Source organism: Chelonoidis abingdonii, chromosome 1 (genome assembly GCF_003597395.2).
Source record: "Chelonoidis abingdonii isolate Lonesome George chromosome 1, CheloAbing_2.0, whole genome shotgun sequence".
Lineage (NCBI taxonomy): Eukaryota > Metazoa > Chordata > Testudines > Testudinidae > Chelonoidis > Chelonoidis abingdonii.
In genome coordinates, this window is record NC_133769.1 from 110,101,928 (window position 1) to 110,116,913 (window position 14,986).

Consider the following 14,986-nt stretch of genomic DNA (forward strand, 5'->3'; position numbering starts at 1 on the left):
AAGATACAGAAGTAGGCATCTTGAAAGGATAAGGATCTATAATCAATCCTGGGGATTGAGAATAGGGACTGGGTTCACCCCGAAGAAACCATGCAAAATTAGACTTTCTGGAGCTTCCTCGCCTCCCTCCCCCACTTTTCCATAGGTCCAGGATAGGTGATGGGAATTACAGAAGGCCCTGATATTACTTGGAGGAGAGAAGGAAGCAGTTGAGATGGTCTCATCAGAGGATGAGGTAGACAGTGATATTTCTGAGGACTTGAATTCACATCAAGAAAATTAGTGAATTCAGGTGGAGATGGCAGAGGGATCCCTGCTAAATCCTTCACCTTCTCAGGAGATTTTTTGGGAGGGTAGGAAACCATGGTCTCTTCTTACCACTCCTCGCTGAAGAGACCTCTGACACAGGTGGTGGAAGACGATAGGGTAAAAATCCCCAAAAAGTGTGTTCAGGAGGGAAGTCTGGGTAAAATTTAAACTTTGGAGCTTCCCAACCTGACACCTCAGGCTCCAAGGATGTTCCTGTGCCCATACAGGACTCTCCTTGAGGTGGAGCTGCAGCAGAACGGCAGGTAACTCTTTTTTTTTATTTGGTTCCAAGAAGACCACTGAACTCAGCTTAGATATAGCAGGAAACGTGGGCCCCATACATCTGAGTATGACATTGTTTATTTCCAGAACTGTGGTTCCCACGGCATCAAAGGCTCATCGGCACAGCACTGAGGGGAAGACTGCTCCAAAGAATATCTTTACCAGATCTGACTGACTGCAAGAGGGAGTAAGCTGGGGCTGGACAGTGATGATGACTCTGTGTTCTCTGAGAACCCCACCACTGAAGCCTTCAAATGTTATTGGCTCCTGGTACTTAGATGACATGGAAGGGTGCCCGAAGTGGATGACTGATCCAGCTGGCCCAGATCCAAACAAGTTCTACTTTTCTCCCAGATCCAGGGAAGCCAAGACAAATGTGACTGTGGGATCGTTGTCAGAGCACCTATTTTCTTACCGAGATGCCTCTTGGGTCTGCTGGAGTCACAGCTGCTTATTCTGAACCCTTAGCTGAGGGAAACCATTTTGACAGTTCCTTGCAAGATGATTTTACAAGAGGACGAACCCAGCAGAAGATGAGCCCTTTCTGCCTGGAATTCTGAATTGTATCTTGTTTTACAGCAAGGGAGGTATAGCAGCCATACTACTTGCACCTGGGGAGGCATCATAACCTTCAGCTGAGTGCCCTTTCCCAAAGCATAGGAGGCACTTTTCTTGACTCTTTGAAGTAGGGAATTTCATGGGCAAGAGAAAAAAAAACCTTTTAAACTCTGGTTTTAAGATAGGTCTGCCATGGTGAACTAAAAATACCCAAACATTGACAAAACAATCGTCAAAAATGTTAAAAAAAAAAAAAAAAAAAAAGCTTTTAATCCTAAATCTAACTCTAATAAAACCACAGTTTACAATTGGAGTTCCTTATCTTACGAAATGGGGGGGAAAAAAAATAAAAAAGAGGTTTGTTCTGTTACTAATCCAGCAGGTGGATAGAAAGGAACCAGGGTGACTATTAGAGGGGCTAGGCAATTATTGTCAGCCTATGGAATGTAGGAATTGCTCACGCCTCTCCAAGTTCTCTGCTACCAGCTACTGTATTACAAGGATCTGTGACCACATGGCTAGCCACTCTACTCCTACAGCAGGGTCAGGCATTCAGGAAAGCTTTTTTCTGTTCCCCCACATTTAACAGTAAGATATCCCAGCAGCACCACTGCAAACTTCTCTACACATTATAAACCAGAAGCCATTAGGAAATATTTTCCTTTCCTTGAAGGCCCAACCAGAACAACAAAATCTTGTTTCTGGTGGAGAGAAACTGTTCACAGTAAATAGCTTAATATTTAAAAGAACTGTAAAATATGCAAGAACACAGTTCAAATAGGATAGGAATATGACAACACAGACATTGAAAATGTTACTGTTTTAATGTCTGCCCCCAGAGGTCAGTGTAACATGAAACAGATAGGACTACTCTGTCATTTACCTGTTCCAGATGAATAATCCAAAGAGAGAGAAAAATAGAGTGTGAGCTGACATTATGATCTTACCAGGGTTTTTAGTTTGCCTTGCGAGGTACTTGCACCCAACCCAGTAGCTTCTATACAAGAGTAAAAAATTCTCCCCACAGAAAAGAGACTACTTCGGCAACATTACTAACTAAAATAAAGTAGTGAAATAATAGCAAACCATTTTTTAAAACTGAAATTCATGGTACAATATTGATTTCCCACTGAAAACAACTTTTCAAGTTTACTGCTTTGTTTCTACAAAATAGGTTTTTCCTATTATGGGTGTTAACATATTATTGCATAGCAGACACATGTTTGGTTATATTCTCCAGAGTCGTCAAGTTTCTTAAAGTAAGGCTCCTTCTAATTTGCAGGATATGGGATGATTATTCATGATACATGTGCTGTTCAGAAGCAACACCAGACATCTGAAGTTTGTTCTACGTTGCAGTGATATGAGAGATTTGTAAAAGGTTTTAAAGTAGAACTGGTCAGACCATTTAGACAAAAAACAGATACCTTCTCTAGTAAAAGATATTTTCCAACCAGCACTCTTTTAAATCATACATTTAAAAATAAAAGTCACACACTGCCAAAGCCTTCTTTTGCAATCTGTGTTGTGTTTGCTCATCTTTGCTGACTACACCAAGTTTTGGCTGTGCTCAGCTTTGAAGCTAAGCTCTTTTTGCCATCTTCACATATCACCAGCAATACCACTAATTTGAGAAGCTAAAACCTGTTGCTCACGGATACACCCAATTCATTTGAAAAAAATATATAGTTTGATTATTTAAACATTAAGACACCGCCCACAGAGCAACTAATCCAACCAGCAAAGTAAGGAAAGAAGGCATAGAAAGCAAAGGAAATGCAAGGTATGACCCAGTAACCCAAACAGCTTTTTTGTTTTGCCTGAAGTGACTTTTCACTTTTCTCTTAGATGACCTTTTAATCCTTTTGTGCTGGCAATTCCCAAGGCATCCATTGCTAGCAACAGTCTTCATGCCAGGAACATACAATGCCCACACTCCTACATGTGAGTGTTTACTCCCTCAGTGCACCTCTAAAGAGAACAGCAGGTAGGAATTCAGAACATATGCACACTTGTGCATGCACACATGGGAACAGACCAGCACTCACACAGGCACATGCTTTCAACGTCTTTTCAGTGTACTGGAAACCCACCGTATCCCCCTGCCTGGATGGGTGTTTTTGGAGAAGCACAAGTATACAGACTAAAATCCTCCGTCTGGAAGCCAGCCCGGTTTAATGAGGGCTCAGATGCACTGCGGTGAATTTTTGGCAATGACCGAGCCAGAAGCTCAATGGAGGCAAGAATCTAAAACAAGCAGAAAACAAGAGAAGATCAAACCTGGGGCTGTAGAGTGGCAACAGCACCCCAAAGCCAAAGGCAGAAGACTGAAGAGTTACAAACAATGAGTGACTCAAGGTCAATTAAGCCACTGCTTTTTAAACAGTTTAACATTTTGCACTCAGGTTTTAGTTATACTTCCTGAGGAGGCTGAAAAAAACATCTATGGAGAAACTGCATCACTTTTTATCTTAAGGAATAAACTGCCTCTTCTTCAGTGAGTCTGATGAAAGTGACAATATTTTTTTTTTACCATCTTGTTTATGCACCAGTATCAATGATGTCACCGGGAATGAACATAGCTTTGGAACATAGTTTGATTCAAACCACTACTGTAAAGCCTGCAGAGGGAACTCACCTTTTTATATATTTTAAGTGTTGAACCCATGTACTTAAAAAAGGAATACAGCCAAAAATGTTTAGAATCCAAAGATATTTTCCCTGATAGAGGGATTGGCAGGTCAAGTTTTGGAACAAAACTACTTGACAATTCTCCTTTATAGTGTTTTGGGAGTATAAACATTTCAGAGAATATATAGTACGTACTAAAACTGAGAAGTTAATGTAGCGTCCACTTGCTGTGTGAATGTGCCCTCTTTGTACTAAAAATGCACTTTGCTAACTATACACGTCAATTATGTGCTAAACTTTACAATCTTACTTAGTCCGATCTTCAGCTGGAACTCATGTCCCAGTTCAAAAGAAGAACTTTGAAACAGTCAATAGGTACATACTATAGCTGCGTTTCTTAGATCAGGGTTTCTTATCCTGTGAGTTGTTACTCAAAACTGGATTGCCACAGTGCATCAAAGGGTCATGTGGGAGGCCAGAGGGAAAGAAGGATGTTACAGCGGCCACCCCACACTCACCCTGCAGCAGTGGCTCCTGTGGCTCTGGTCCTGTGGGGTGGCTAGGGTTGGATCCCCGTTCTGGGCTTTGTGACCTGGAGCACAGTCACAGTGATGATCAGGTTTAGCCCAGCACCCTTCCATCCTAATGACAGGGAAAGAGCCAGGCCAAATTTGAGTGAGTGGTTCTGTGTCCCTATGCATCACGTCACAGTGCCACTCTCATAAATTCGGCCTGGCCAGATCCCCATCAGGGCTGTAACCCTGGAGATCATAATACCCAGAGCTGGGAGCCAAGCCCAACCAGCTTGTGAGACAGGAGTCATCACTATGGTACACACAATGCATTTATTTAGTACTTATGATGTTAATGTGTATATTATATTACTCCTGGGGGATTCTGCGCCAAAAAATTAAAAATTCCGCACACAATATTTTAAAATTCTGCATATTTTGTCAAAATAACAAAATATAATCCCACTAGTTTCAATTATATTTGGTCATTTATTTCAAAACACCTGTCAGCAAGTACGTCTGTAACAATACAGACAACAAAAAAGATTCAGGAAATGTTTTTTGACAAACAGATTCCTTACTAGACATATTAATACAGAACTCTGTGTAATAATTCATTTAAACTACAATGCAGAACTGTATTTCCCACACCCCTCAGAAGCAGTGCAAAGGCTTGGGGGAGTCAGGGGTAACGGAGGAGCTGAGGGAGGGAATTGCTGGGAAGAGGTCTGGGTATGAACTTGAAGGGTAGTTGGGTGTGAGTGGGAAACGTATGGAACAGGTTTTCTGTGGGGGTGAGGGGGGATTGCTAGGGAGCATTCCCATGCAGACCCGTGCTCAGGGGTTGGCAACCTTTCAAAGAAGAAGAGCCATTTTTTTGTTTTTGTCTTTGACCAAAATATTTTTAAAGCTGCATCACACGCAAGGTTACTTGTAGAGTTAAAATTGATCAACTAATAATAATTCAACATATGAAAGTTATTACTACTCACTAATACTTTTAACGCAACTAGAATCTAGGTGCTTCAGCGAGGACTGTACCAGACTGCCCACAGCCTGGGTACGTAGCAGTGGTGTTAAACCATGCTGAGTCCACGGTGTTGCATCTTCAGTGATATATTTAGCCAGGCTAGCTAGATTAAAGCTAGTAGAGCTGCAATCACGCTTCTGGTTGCAGTGTTGGCACACCCCCTGCATTTATATAACATCCCAGCACAACAGGGACTTGATCTGAGTTGGGGCCTACTGACGTTACTGACACACAGCTAAGTTTGCATTCAGATTTGGGTTTGTTAAAATGCATTTGCTACAGGGCCTGCAGTGACGTGACTGTCCCTCAAGTGAGGCTCTGAATAAGGCCAGTATCCTGGCAGGGGGTCACAGCAATGCAATGTGCGCTCCCTGGGGGTTGAGTGGTCTCCTCAGCTCCATAAAAGCCAGTACATGTTTCTGGGCCTCCCTCTGGGCCTCCATAGTTCTTTTGTGGGCAGCTTCTTCCCTTGCATTTTCTGTCTCCAAAACACTAATTTCTAATTGTCTTAGTTCTAGCCATCTCTTATGTTCATTTTCTTTCTCTTTTGCTTCCAGTTTGGCCAGCTTTAGTTTAATATCGGCATCACTAGTACTCATTTTCCTGCTTTCTTGTGCTGGGCCACACCCCTCTGCAGTTCGCTGAAACTGAGATGCACTCAGCTCAGTGGATGCTTAGTTAACAGAGACTTTCACTGTGCCGTGTTCTGCCTTTCTGGATAATTTGCAACCAGTGCAGTTTTAGCTTCTTCTGACCTTCAATCTTATTAATTTTGCTTCCTTTTCTGTCTCTACTTCCCTTTCCCGAAATAAGCAAACAGAAAATAACAAACCAGTAACCACTTTGTCTGTTCTCCAGCCACCACACCTAAAACTCACTTAAAATCACTACCAGTACCTCAAAGCAATCAGCTGCGCACAAACCCTGCTCGGGAGTGCCAGGAGCATTGCATACCTGAGACGACACAATAACTACACCTGTGCTGTGGTGGATTATGTGCTTATGAGAACCTCACCCTGGCTTTGTATCAGACTCCGAATCCCCCGCATGCAAACCTCCCACTTCTTCTGCTGGGTGCCAGTCTTCCTTGATAACAAAGCAGGGGATAGGGGTGAAGGAGTGGGTGCAGGGTCTGGGAGGGAGTTTGGGTGCAGAAGGGGGTTCTGACCTGGGGTACGGGGTTGGGGTGCAGGAGGGGTGTGGGATACAGGCTCTGGCTGGGTGGTGCTTACCACTGGCTGCTCCCAGCTGGCAGAGCAGCAGGGCTCAGCAGGCTGCCTGCCTCCCCTGTCCCACAACACTCCCAGAAGCGGCTGGCTACTGGCATGTCTCTGCGCACCCCTGGCGGAGGGGAGGCGGCTCCTCATGCTGCCCCTGCCCCCAGCACCGTACTCACAGCTGCCATTGGCCAGGAACCAGCCAATGGGAATTGCAGGAGTGGTGCTTGCGGGCGCGGGCAACACACAGAAACCAGTTGCCTCCTCCCAAGGGGTGCGCAGAGACGTGCAAGCAGCCAGCCACTTCCAGGAGCGGCATGGGGCCAGGGCAGCCAGCCAACCTGCCTGCTGAACCTTGCTGCGCTGCCAACCAGGAGTTGCCTGTGGTAAGCGCCTCCCAGCCTGAGCCTGCGCCTCGCATCCCCTCAAAAAACGGCTGCCCATAAGAGGGCAGCCAAAGAGCCTCATGTGGCTCCTTAGCCACAAGTTGTCGATCCCACCCTAGTCTCTCCCATACAGTCAGGCACATCTGCTCCTGTCTCATGTGTCTCTGTGCCCTCACTCAGACATCCCCCTTCCCCCCTGTAGCTCTGCACCCCTTCCCCTTCTGCCCATGTGTCCTTGCACCTGTTCAGCCAGCCTCCTCCCCACATCTCCATGTGTCCCTGTATCCCCTGTGGCCCTGCACCTCTCTTCCTTCTATGGCCCTGCACCTTCACTCCCATTCAGACCCTTCCCCAGTCTGTCCTCCCCTACTAGCTCTTATGAGCATGTCTGTGACCCCTCCCACACACCCCCAGCAACCCCACGCTGTCTGTCATCCCATATCTCCTGTCTCCTGACCTGGTCTGACAGGCACAGTGAAGAAGGCATTGCAGGCTCTCTCTCTTCCCTCCTAAAGCTAGAGCTTGCCAGGAGCAGCTGATGTGTTCTAGCGCCACAGAGCCCTCTGGTAAGCAGAAGGCGGAACTGCAGCAACTTTTCAGCAGAAACTATTTTCTGCACACAAAAAAATATGCGCAGCACGTGAAATATGCACATGCGGAAAGGCGCAGAATTCCTCCCGGAGTAATATATTGTGGGTAAGAAATATTTCATAAGCCAGATTTTTTAGCACTAATGCTATTTACTGGGTCACGGCAGGCCATCCAAGTTTACAAATGGGTCCTGAGCCCAATAATGGATGAGAACCACCAGACTACTTTACCTGCCACCTCAATCCAAAATGGGGACATTTTTTACCTGTGGAAAGAGGGGTCGCTCATCTCTTTTCTTCTTCAAGCACTCTGCCATTAGCCTCTTCATGGCTTTTGGACAGTTACTTCGCACTTTACTAAGATCTGGAGACAGGTATCCTCGTCCCACCATAAAAATGATCTTTTTAAAGAAAAAGGGAGAGGGAAAATTCATCAAACAAAACCATGTAACAAATCCGAAAGAATTACACATATTTAACTGTCCATATTCCAGCAGTAGTTCTCTGCACATATGTAGAAGTATCTGGCATAGTACATTCTGAGACTAATGACTTTGCTGATATACTTCACAAATCATTTCAGTAGAAAAGGAGTTATGCTCTTTTTTCTATTTTCCTTTTAAAAAAGAACTAAGAGGGAACCATAAATGCTAGCAGACAATACTATTTGCAGGAATGTATATAAGGAACAAGTCTTGAACACCGAAAGAGGTTATAATAAAAAGACTAAATGGCTCTGTTGCAGGACTAAAGAATAAATATTCTGTGCCATTTAATGATTTTGCGCTATTTTATCCAGAAGTCAGTGGCAAGTTCACACCTTAGGACAATTAAAGAAACATATGGCACCATACTTTTCCATCATAAATTCTCCTGATTCTGTTCTGACTACATTTTCTTAACATATTGGGAAAGGAGAGACTGCCGCACTTCTACTGAGCCAGAGTGCTACAGGTCTGCTTTGTTTGGAAATAGATCTTGCATTTTCAATATCAATTTATTGAACAGGGAAGGCCTGCATTTCAGAAAGGACTAAAACTGAAGCGCACAACTCCAACTCAATAAATATTTAGTGGGAAGGCAAAGTATATTCAGGTGCATCTTCTTTTAGAAATATCAAGCAGACATTATTATGTCAAACCAAGGTCAAATATAATGGAACCTGAACATTCCATTGATACTAAAAAACCTCTTCAAACTGTTCAAAGATCTATTCGTGCTGTAATAGACAATCGCTAGCTTTGCTGAATAACTAGCCAGATGGATCCAGGAGGCGTGTTGTGACTTCACATTTAAAGAAATATAATTATTTTATGTCTTGTATGGGAGGCAAAGCAATTACATGTCAAGTTACATATGGAGGCTGCTTAAATTAACATATTCTACTGCTCCTTCTTTAAACTTTGGTCCCAAAGAGCTTCTGCCCTCCCTTTAGGAGATAGCCTGAAGCTCCCACACAACATCTTTAGACACTGGCAAGCACCAACTAAGTATCCTATGTAAAAACTTGTCTAGTCTCCCCCTTGCTTCTGCAGACATTTTGCCATCCAGGAGACAACATTCTTTAGACTACAATAAATATTTAACACTGAAATTATTGATAATTTGTTTTTGTTTGCTGATTTCAATATTACGGGTTTAAATAACATTAAGGACTTTATTTTTTTTAAAAAATATTTACAAGTAGGGGACCATCACAAGACCAGTAGTCCTAATCTAAGGCCTGCATAATCAAAAAACAGGCATGCCAGAGTTCAATTACATCACAGAGCCAATAAGCAGCAGTGACATAGATTTTGCCCATTGTCAAACTTGGACTTAACTTTTCATGTCATAGCTAAACTGTTTGTTTTCTTCGTGGCCTAGAACTGTCAAAACATACAGCGCCCTGTTTACATCCTTTTCAGTCAATGGACCGAGGAAGATAAACTCAAGGCATTTCACTGCATTTTACACATCAGCTGCACCTGTGGTTTAAAATTTGTTTCAGAAAACAACAGTCAGCATCCATGTCTTCTATCACCAGGCAAACAAAACTGATTCATGAGCTGTCGAAAAATTTAAATGAAACAGGGCCAAGTACAACTTGTAAGTGGTAACAGCCTGCTGACTGAGAATGTCGGCATTTTCCCTTCCTTTAAAAGATGTAGAATGCAGAAACAAGAAAGCAAATGAGTCACTCAAGATCTGATGAACTGTGAAGCATTCTGACATATATGGAAGCAGCCTGTCACAGGGTGCCTCTCTCACTATCTGGTGAACCTCACTGCCTGGCCAGTTCAGTTGATTTCTGAGTCACAAACACACACCAGGCTCTTTATCTTTCACCAAAGTGTGTATTCATTCCCCTCTTACATAACTGCAGCATGCAACACAGGCTTATAGCAAGGGTAGGCTTCTCTGCAGCCCTCACTCCCCAGCCCAGGCTCACCCTCTAAGCCCCTCTCAGGCTGCCCCTTGCTGACTGTTTCCTCCACTTATATTCTCCCTCAATTACCTTGTTAACCCAGTGATTGCCACCCAGATGCTCGCACTCTCCCATCAGAAAGTTTGTAATTGCCCTCAGCTGGGCCTTCAGCCTTCTCTAGGGTGTATCAATGTCAGTGATCAGGGTGCTGCTGATAGCACCCTGTCACACAGCCACATAAAATTAAGTTCTGTGGATGAACATTGTTATGGCTACATTTCTCAGTATTGACACTACAAGAACAGGGATGGAGACACAAACAGTGTAACAAATGGCATCACCCAGACCTTAGACAGTTTTCACTAAAGGCTCTCTCTCTCTCTCTCTCTCTCTCTCACACACACACTTTCCACATTAAACTGAAAAATTATGAAGCAAGTAAGGTCTCTGAACATTGTTACATGGAGGCATATTATGTTCCCTCAACACTGCGTGACTTACTGATTAGTTGGTCACAATTAAGTAATCTTCTTCCAGGATATCCACACTTTGGAAAGGCATGTGTTTCACTAAGCAGTCCTTGGGAGCTGCTTGAAATCTTGAATTTCAATTAACTAATGTATGCGCTTTTCAATGTATGAGCTGAATATAGGACACAATTACTTACAGTTCTTTTTCTGAACTATTTCTTAAGCCTATGTTAATTTGAAGTAATTAGGAAGGAGGAAGGTGGATAAATGTGAATATACAGAAGATCGCGTGCTTTCTGCAAATCATTAAAACTAAATTAGATTACCATAAATAACAAGTTCTCTCTTTAAGCAGATTCCTGCCACACAGTTTTCAGAATTTGAAAACCCACACTTGCAGTAAGAAAAACAGAAAAGAATTAAAAGAAGTGTGAGAATGGTGCTACCTGGCCAAAGTGGGTCTACACTGAAAAGGGACAGCTGAAAAACATTAGCTTGTTCATTTCACTAGCCTAAATTATTCTACATTGCAGTTAACACCTACAACAGACTAGTGAGAAAGTGCAATCAAAACCTCCCCAAACCCAGGCTCTCTTTACCTGGTCCCTGTTGTTGATGTTCGAGTATGGTAGCTGCCCAGTCATCAGCTCATAAAGAACAATCCCAAATGCATATACATCTGATTGAAAGCTATAAGGGTTTTTATCTTGCATCCTGATTACTTCTGGTGCCTGTAAAAGGAAAGAGAATTATTCTGCATTTTACCAGCTCAGGCTGCCATCTCACACACCAAATATGAAACTTTTGCTTTAAAAAAAGAACAAACAAGCAGTGAAACAACACCAAGTGAGGTGCCAGGCAAATGCAGTCTTTCAGTTTTAGGCTCCATCTGCTCAATAGGAAAACACATAGGCTTCCATGCTCTCTCTCTGTCCTCAGTACTGATTACCCAATTTTTCTCAGTTAGTTGCTGTCTCAGAGGTATTTGTTAAAATCTTGTAACTTTGGAAACATGTACTTGGATTTGTTCAGGTCCACTGCTGGAAACAGATACTCCAGAACAGGGCCGGCTCCAGTGTTTTTGTTGCCCCACACGGCAGGGGAAAAAAAGCAAAAAATAACAACAAAAAACCTGTGATCGGTACTTCTAACTCCACCGCTTCATTCTTCGGCGGCAATTCGGCGTCAGACCCTTCCCTCCAAGAGGGACTGAGGGACCCGCTGCCGAATTGCCACTCAAGAGACGGACATGCCACCCCTTTCCGTTGGCCACCCCAAGCACCTGCTTGCTGTGCTGGTGCCTGGAGCCAGCTCTGCTCCAGAACCAGGGCAGTCCCTCATGGGGTGCGGGACTCGGGACAAATCAGCCTGTATGGGCCCCCCTTAATATTTTGTATACAGGTGAAATCTGGTGTTGGGAACAGACACCAGTGCTTGGGGGGTAAGGGAAGATGGAGAGTCACATGGTGGCACCAGTGCTAGGGGCTAGGGGGCCCCCTGTGCTAGGGGCTCCCGGAAAAGAGAGGGGTCTGGGGCGGAAGAGCAATGGATGAGGTCAGCCTGGGGCTGGCACGTTCTGGCAGCGCTAGGACACTTAAGGCCAGTGCGGCAGCAGGTGAGTAAGAAATACAATGCGTGATTCCCGTCAGTGAGTGCGACCCGACCCCTGCTGCTGGCACCAGGCCCCCTGCTAGACTGCCAGGCCAGCCTGGTCCCCTGAACCTGTAACCCCACCCCCTGGGCTGGCCTGGCCCCCCAGGCACCCCTAACCCTCCCTCCTGCATGACACACACACTGAAGCGTGGGGCCTGGAGCTGTTGCTCTGATTCTCCATATCCAAGGGATGGCTCTGTCCAGAACTGCTGGGGCTACAGCATTAATATGATGGATCTGAACATGAATTTCTAAATCCATTGGCTACCAAACTGGGTGAGTTCATTACTGTACTATGACAGGCCAACTGACACTTTAGAGACTGAGAAGCAATTCTGAAACTGGAATTACAACAGTGCTAAAACAACCCTGGCCACCAAAGTTTTAAGGTGTGGGTGGAGGGTGAAGCTGGGCTAAACAAAAGTCCTTCAATAAGTTTCTTCTGAACAGGTAATTAATCTGGATAATCTTTATGACAGTTTCTTCACAACAGCCACACTTGAATATATCAAATTTAAAAGCAAATTATTTTTAAACAAACATGAGAACATTTCAGATTTTGCTGATTTTTTAAAAATGTATTTAAAGAAGAGTTACAAATATTAATTTAATTGATCTTGACCATGTCAGCTGAAGCCAGTTTCTATACGTCTGCACGCTTGAGGGGTGATGTTTAGAGACCTTTGATCAAAATGGAAACCTTCTGAAAGAATAGGAGCTGACGTTTCAAAGGCCATCTACAGTCAAATAATTTGAAAGGACTACATCATTCCCCTTTACTTACCATCCATAGAATGGACCCAGACAATTGTTCAAATTGATGGGACCCACTCCATCGTGATTTCACTGTGGCTAGACCAAAATCACCTATTTTTACAGTAAGATCTTCATGAAGAAATATATCTATGGAGGAGATGTAAAGGAAAAGCACTGACCCTACAGATTCCTATCAAGCACGAACACATTAAATGACCCTCTGCCTGCAGTGTTAGGTGTATCAGTTTGTAGCATACATACACAGTATAATTTTCAAGTGATCAGTTCTTGCATAGGCCTAGATTCCAAATAGCCAGCACCTGTGAAGTCCTATCATCTAAAGCAGCTCCCATTGGCCAGGAACGGCCACGGAGAGCTGCGAGTGGCCATACCTGCAGATGCTCAGGTAAGCAAAGCATCTCGCAGTCAGCCAAGGGCTTACCCTGAACAAGCTGTGAACCAAGTTTGGGAACCCCTGCTCTAAAGATAGCTATAATGGTTAGACTAGTACTAAGCAGACTATGGACCAGATGATCATATTTCAATGTCAAATTCTTAAAGGGCTGCTGGAAACAGTAGATATAGTGGAAGTCTGTGAGTGAGTTGTCAGGATCCTGCCATGTTCATAAGACGAATGGTTATCTGAAGTGAATGCTGATACTTCAACAAAACTTGCTTTCCCTTTGTGAACGTATTATAAGGTGCAATGAGTATTTCTTTTCTGTTCTTGGTACTATTACCCCATTCCCACCCAAATGTCAATTCTCCTCTAACATTTCTGAAAAGAATCGCTTATGAGCTGCTTTTCACTTTGGGAAGTTCATTTCTGGCACATGAAAGAGGCTTCATGTCATGTTCCAAGGTCCCATCTTTAGGAAAGGATACTATTACTCTTGAGGTCTCTGTGGATGATTGACTTGGCATGCAAGTAACTGAAAAGAAACAAAGAATGTTTTGGGATGGATGGGCTAAAGGATGTTTCATTCATCAGCAGTTCAATGTACACTCTCTACTCTAGTGAAGCAACAAACAGTTTACATATTAAAAATGCACAGAGTCAAAGTAGTAAATCTTCAGTTACCCTTGATAGTCCTATCAAACCAGGAGCAGTTTTACAGAAGGAATTAGATTTCTAGTGTCACATCTGGCATTGCTGAAGAATAACCACAGCCGTGTTGCAGAAACCTTGTTTTTCATTTGTCTTTAACTCAACATTTGAAGCCAGCATCGAGCAATTTCAACCAAAGCTTTTGAAATGACCTTCTGTGTTGAACAGCACCACCTTCCAGCCTTCTTTATGGTGATCCCTAGACACCAAGTCTTGACTGAAAATACCACTGTATTCAGCATAGCATCTTATCTACTGGAACTATTATTAACTTTAGTCACTGTGATAATTTTTCAGTCAGAGGCTGAATCCTGACCTTACTAGTATTTTAATTTGTTGAAATACAGAATATGGGTCCAATAAACCCTTTTTTACACAAACTGTCCTATTGACTTCAGTGGGCTATCCATGTGAGTTAGGATTACTCACACAGTCCTTGCAGGATCACCTGAGCTCTTTAAGGTTGATATGAATAGCTGTATTATTCGAATACTAAATTCTAGTATTTAAATTAGAAACTCAAATATCTGTATCAGAACTGACATGTTTGACATGTTTAAGTTAACTGTAAAGAAACTGATCCTGAATGCTGATGAGGTAATCTGCCTTCTCTGGTATATTGCAGAGTTCTGTCTCATTGCGCATTCAGAGTGATTGTTTTATTTTTATTTTATTTTTTATTGTAAGGTGCTAGATGCCTGTGGATGGGGATCCTAAAATGTGTAAAACTGTATAAATTTCTAGAAGGCAAGTAGAAATTGCAAAATGCCAAAATGCAGATCCCATATTTACAACTGTTGTACATAATTCAACACAAGTTTTTCACTGAATGCATGAAATATGATTGTATTCTAAACTACAAACAACAGCACACATATGAATTTTCAAAGTAATCAACAGATTATAGCCCTAAAGTTATTGTTTTACTGCTATTTTAGGATTTTTAGGTAAAATCTCAGTGTTCATAAGCCTCAGGTTAAAGATCATGATGACTACTGATTTGGTCCTTTGCTTTAAACCTGAAACTATATCTCAGAGGTCATAATTAAACGTCGGCATCCCATCTTTTTGCTAAAT

At 43.0% G+C, this 14,986-nt stretch overlaps 1 protein-coding gene across 4 annotated transcripts in view; it reads right to left on the bottom strand.

The window, feature by feature from the left end:
* BRAF (B-Raf proto-oncogene, serine/threonine kinase) overlaps window positions 1-14,986 on the bottom strand; it is a 136,768-nt gene that overhangs the window by 12,333 nt on the left and 109,449 nt on the right. For all 4 annotated transcript variants that reach the window (XM_032783183.2, XM_075069045.1, XM_075069041.1 and 1 more), the window contains 5 exons: window positions 13,687-13,733; window positions 12,830-12,948; window positions 10,992-11,123; window positions 7,782-7,916; window positions 3,243-3,396 (listed from right to left, as the gene is read on the bottom strand). In XM_032783183.2, coding sequence (XP_032639074.1) covers window positions 3,243-3,396; window positions 7,782-7,916; window positions 10,992-11,123; window positions 12,830-12,948; window positions 13,687-13,733 — 587 coding nt within the window. The remainder of the gene's footprint in view (window positions 1-3,242; window positions 3,397-7,781; window positions 7,917-10,991; window positions 11,124-12,829; window positions 12,949-13,686; window positions 13,734-14,986) is intronic.